General features: G+C 39.9%; 1 protein-coding gene across 1 annotated transcript in view; it reads right to left on the bottom strand.

The window, feature by feature from the left end:
- Nucleotides 1-607: 607 nt before the first annotated feature.
- LOC112617173 (5-hydroxytryptamine receptor 5B-like) overlaps nt 608-6000 on the bottom strand; it is a 39596-nt gene continuing 34203 nt past the window's right edge. Inside the window, 1 exon segment of the mRNA XM_025373932.1 lies at nt 608-1286. Coding sequence (XP_025229717.1) covers nt 951-1286 — 336 coding nt within the window. The 3' untranslated portion in view covers nt 608-950.

Here is a 6000-nt window from a genome sequence, read left to right as displayed (position 1 = left end):
GGCCACATTTAACATTTTCTGGAAGGCCATGAGTCACTATGGCAGTTTTGGGTGGGGGTGAGGGGTTGTTGGTTTTGAATCCTACAATAGGCATCATTTTTCCTATCTCGGTGTCATATGCAGGTATGTGTCCACCATAAGAATGATTCTGAGTCTAGAAATGAATTACCTGGCAAGCTTTAAAAAACACTGTTGCCTGGGGTTTCACCTCCCAGAAATACCAATTTAGTTGGCCTAAAGAGCAACCTGAATATCCAGAAGTATCTCTCACTGATGAAAAGAAAGTCATCTAGACAACTGAAGAGATGGATTACCAGACCTCTTCTTTGAGAGCCTGATGCAGTAGGTATGGTTTGCACTGAACATCTTTTTTTTAAAGCAAAACTTCAGGGATCCTCATCTTCTCACAAATTGGCATACACTATCCTGTTGGGGAAGCGTAAGAGCCTGGGGAAGATAAGCTAAGTAAGGTGAATAAAAGAGGTAGAGAGGGCTCTTCCACAAAGGAGAAAGTCTTCTGAGTGGGCCACCAAACACACCACTGGGGCCATGTGCTGAGAACAGCCCTCTGAGGAATATACTATTGACAAAAGAAAAGCAAATCAGCTTCAACTCTTGCGTTAATTTTAAATAATCAACAGTAGCTGCCTAGAGTGCTGTCCTGGAAAGGATTCTGAGACCAGGTTCCTGCTCAGTGGGGAGCCAAGCCATGACCAATTGGCAATGTCTGCCATGCACATGGGAAGAAGGCATAGTTACAACATCTGCCAGACCTATGCTGTCTTTCTTGAGAGCCTTGGCTCTGCTGCTTCTACAGTCCAAGTCCAATGGTATAACTCTCAAGACAGCATTAGCACTCAGCTGTGGAGGGAAGGATCTCAGATCACTGATGAAAAAGTCCAAATTTCCTTCCTCCTTACAATCTACCCACGTCTCTCTAACCCCTGTGTTCATCTCTGCTTAATAAATAGGCTCTTGAAGGCATTGTTGTAGTTCTTGTTAAAAGCTGTGTAAATCAGGGGGTTGAAGAAAGAATTGGAGTAGCCAAGCCACAGAAATATGCTTTTCCAGATGGAGGGCAGGCTGCAGGCACAGAGTGGACTGATGAACTCCGTCAGGAAGAAGGGGATCCAGCACAGCACAAACACGCCAATCAGAATTCCCACCATCATGGTTGCTCGCTTCTCCTTCTGCTCCCGCCAGGAGTCTCCGCTCGCCTGGAAGGCCACCGTTGCTCTGCAATGTGCGGTGAACACCATTTTGGCCTCATCAGGTGCTTCCTTTACCTTGCAACAAAGAAAATCCCAGCACTTTGGGAGGCCGAGACGGGCGGATCACGAGGTCAGGAGACCGAGACCATCCTGGCTAACACGGTGAAACCCCGTCTCTACTAAGAAATACAAAAAATAGCCGGGCGAGGTGGCGGGCGCCTGTAGTCCCAGCTACTCGGGAGGCTGAGGCAGGAGAATGGCGTGAACCCGGGAGGCGGAGCTTGCAGTGAGCTGAGATCCGGCCACTGCACTCCAGCCTGGGCGACAGAGCGAGACTCCGTCTCAAGAAAAGAAAGAAAAAGAAAATAATGGAATTAAAAAATAAAACAGAAAAACAAGGAAGAAGCTGAACAAACCAGAAAGACAACAACTCCTCTTAGACTTGTCAGAGAAGTGAGATCACAGGGCTACATGCTGCTCCAAAAATGGTCAGGTGAATATAGAGCATCACCACTTACCAGAGCAAAAACCCACAACCAGAAACTTCTGCAGGAACCAGTGCCGGGGTAAGAAAACGTAAGCTCTAAACTGACAAATTGCTGGAGGCTCAGTGTGGAAAAATCTGACAGTTAAAAAATCCAGGAAGACTTAGTCATGGAGTGGGGTAGAGGGTAGAGGTGTACATTTTTATGTTTTATTGTTTCCAGGATCTCTCTCAAGTCCTCACAGTAAATACTGGAGAAAAATCACCTTGTGCTTTTGGCAAGGGGAAGGGAAAGGAATCCATTTTGAAATATGCCAAACCATTCTGTTCTTTTTTTTTTTTTTTAGAGGCGGAGTCTTCACTCTGTCCCCCAGGCTGGAGTGCAGTGGCACCATCTTGGCTCACTGCAAGCTACGCCTCCCGGGTTCACGCCATTCTCCTGCCTCAGCCTCCCGAGTAGCTGGGACTACAGGCACCCGCCACCTCGCCCTGCTAATTTTTTTGTATTTTAGTAGGGACGGGGTTTCACCGTGTTAGCCAGGATGGTCTCGATCTCCTGACCTCGTGATCCGCCCGCCTCAGCCTCCCAAAGTTCAGGGATTACAGGCGTGAGCCACCGCGCCCGGCCAACCATTCTGTTCTTAATAGGGCCTATCCTCATGAGATTAACTTACCAGAGCCTAACCTGAGGGCTTTTATCAGAGCCCAGTCTACCTGGAGGAAGGGAAATACCCACCTCCAGTCCCCTGTAGCCATCCTGCCCCACCTAAGGGGGAAGTAGGACTGAGAAGCACTAGTAAAGTTTACAGTCCAGGCACACAGGCTAAAAAACAACTGAGACCCTAATCACAGGACTACAGAACACTTCCCCTTCTCCCATACCTCACCACCATATTAACTAAAGGTCCATCTACCACAGTTCCTTTTACCCAGTGCATCATGTCTACCTTTCAACAAAAAAATTACAAAGCACACTAAAAGGCAAACAACACAGTTTGAAGACTGAACAAGCATGAAACCAGTCATAGATGGCTATGATGTGAGAATTATCAGACAAGGAATTTTTTTTAAACTATGATTAATAACAGCTTTAAAATAAAAAGAAGACAACATGCAAGAAAGATGAGTAATGTAAAGCAAAGAAATTGAAATTCTAAAAAAAGAATTTTTTAAATGTTAGATATCAAAACACCAACAGAAAGGAAGTTTCCCTTTCATAAGTTCATTAGTAGACTGGGCACAGATGAGGAAGGAATCTCTGAACTTCAGGATATGACATTAGAAACTTTTGAAACCAAAACACAAATAGAAAAAAAGATGTATAAAAATAGAAGAGTCCAGAGTGGTGAGACAACTACAAAAGTTGTAAATACACTTAATGAGAATACCAGAAGGAGAACAAAAGGAATATAAGCAGTATTTGAAGCAATGATGACTGAGAATGCCCCCTAGTTAATATTAGACACCACGCCACAGATCCAAGGAGGTTAAAGAAGAATAAATACCGGATATAAAATACAGACACCTAGGCATGTCATATTTAAACTTGAGAAAAGCAAAAATAAAGACAAAAATCTTGGAAGAAGCCAAAGGGAAAACCTATAGATAGCAAAGATATGCATTACATCCAGCTTCTCTTCAGAAACCATACAAGCAAGAAGAGTGTGAGGTAAAATGTTTAAAGCATTGAGAGAAAAAAAATCCACCAACCTAGAATTCTATATCTTGGAAAATTATCCTTTAAAAATGAAGGAGAAAAAAAAAAAAACATTTATCAGACAAAAATCAAGGGAATTTGTTGCCAGTAGACCTGCCTTGGAAGAAGTGTTAAAGGAAGTTCTTCAGAAAAGGAAAATTATATATCAGAAACTCAGATTTGTGTAAAGAAAGGAAGAGCATCAGATAATTAATAAGTAAAGATAGAATAAAAACTTTTATTTTTCTTATTTGATCTAACAAGTTCAAAAAATAATAGCAACAATGTATTTGAAGATATATATACACACACACACAAACACACTTATGTAAGCTAGATGTAAGTGAAATGAATGATAGCAAGATACAAGAAATGGGAGCGAGGGATTAGAATTATTGTGTTATTATGAGGTATGTGTTCTACCCATGAAATAATATAGTGTTATTTGAAAATGGACCTGGATTAGTTGTAAATGTGTATTGCAAACTCAAGGGTCAACCACTAAAAAAAAAGTGAAGAAGTGTAACTAATACGCTAAAAAAGGAGAAATGAAATAATATTCTCAATTAAAACTATAAAGGGCAGAGCTGTACACAGTGGCACAGACCTATAATCCCAGCTACTCAGGAGGCTGAGGCAGGAGGATTGCTTCAGGCTCAAGAGTTTGAGAACAGCCTGGGCAACATAACAAAATAAACAAACAAACAAGAAACCTACAAGGGGCAGAAAAAGAGTGCAAGAGAAAAATAGGAACAAAGAAAAAAGACAACAAATAGGAAACAGTAACAAAAATGGTAAATATTTATTTATGTCAGTAATCACCCCAAACATCATTGGTCTAAAGGCACCTACTAAAAGAGACTGTCAGAGTGGATCAAAAAACAAGATAACTATATGTTGTCTACAAGAAACCCACTTTAAACATAAAGACACATATAGATTAAATGTAAAGGGATGGAAAAAGATATACCATGCTAACACTAATCAAAAGAAAGAGGGAGTAGCTAATTTCATTTCAGGCAGAGCAAACTTCAAAGCAAAGAAAGTTGTCAGAGACAGAGGGGAACATTACACAATGATAAAGTCAGTACTCCAAGAAGACATAACAATTTTTAATGTGTATGTGCTTAAAAACAGAACCAAAATATATGAGGCAAAAACTGATAGAACTGCAAGAAGGAACAGATGACTTCATTATTATAGTTGGAGACTTCAACACTTCTGTATGATAAATGGACAAATAGAGCAGATAGAAAATCATTAAAGACATAGTTGAACTCAAAAACACCATCAGTCACGTAATATAATTGACATCTATAGACTACACAGCCTACAACAGTAGATTACACATTCCTCTCAAGCTCACCTAGAACATTCACCAAGGCAGACCACATTTGGCCATAAAACACACTTTAACAAATTTAAAAGAAGAGAAAGCATACAAAGTCTGGCTTTTTTTCTTTCTTTCTTTCACAAAAAGAATAGAAAATCCTCAAATACTTGGAAACTTAAAAATCACTTTGAAATAGCACATGGGTCAAAGAAAAAAATTGATGAAAATTTTAAAATATTTTCAAGTAAATGAAAATGAAAACATCAAAATTTGTGTGATGCTGCAAAATAGTACTTAGATGAAAATTTATAACACTTTATATATTTATATATGTATTAGAACAAACATCTAAAATCATTAATCTAAGCTTTCACCTGAGGAAACTGATGAAATAAAGGGCAAATTAAATCCAAAATAAGCAGAAGAAAAAGAAAAATTAGAGCAGAAATCAACGTGTGAAAACAGGAAATCCATAGAGAAGACCAATGAAACCAAAAGCAGATTCTTTGAATAAATAAATAAAATTAATAAACTCTAGCCAGGCTAAGAAAAAATCTACCAAATTATAATACCAGAAATGAAAGAGGAGATAACACTATAGATCCCATGGACATTAAATGGACAAAGGAGGCTGGGCATGGTGGCTCAAGCCTGTAATCCCAACACTTTGGGAGGCCAAGGCAGGTGGATCACAAGGTCAGGAGTTCGAGACCAGTCTGGCCAACATGGTGAGGCCCCATCTCTACTAAAAATACAAAAATTAGCTGGCTGTGGTGGCGTGTGCCTGTAATCCCAGCTACTCAGGAGGCTGAGACAGGAGAATCATTTGAACCCAGGAGGTAGAGGTTGCAGTGAGCTGAGATCATGCCACTGCACTCCAGCCTGGGTGACAGAGCAAGACTCCATCTCGGGATTAAAAAAAAAAAAAAAAAAAAAAAAAAAGACAATGGATTGCTGTGAACAACTCTATGCTCACAAATTTGATAACGTAGATTAAATGGACCAATCCCTTCAAAGACACAAGCTTGAGAGACATAAGCCGCCAAAACTCACACAAGAAGAAATAGAAAATCTGAATAGGCCCATAGCTACTAAATATAGTGAATTAATAATTAATAACCTTTCAAAACAGAGAACACCAAGCCCAGATTGATTCACTGGAAAACTGCATTAAACATTTTAAGGAAGAAATTATACCAATTCTCAACAATCTCTTTCAGGAAATACAAACCGAAGGGAATACTTTCTAACACATTCTGTGGGGCAACATTATCCT

This window comes from Theropithecus gelada, unplaced genomic scaffold, assembly GCF_003255815.1.
Source record: "Theropithecus gelada isolate Dixy unplaced genomic scaffold, Tgel_1.0 HiC_scaffold_15884, whole genome shotgun sequence".
NCBI lineage: Eukaryota > Metazoa > Chordata > Mammalia > Primates > Cercopithecidae > Theropithecus > Theropithecus gelada.
Note: the sequence above shows the minus strand (reverse complement) of the source record. Positions and strands in the feature narration are given on the sequence as shown.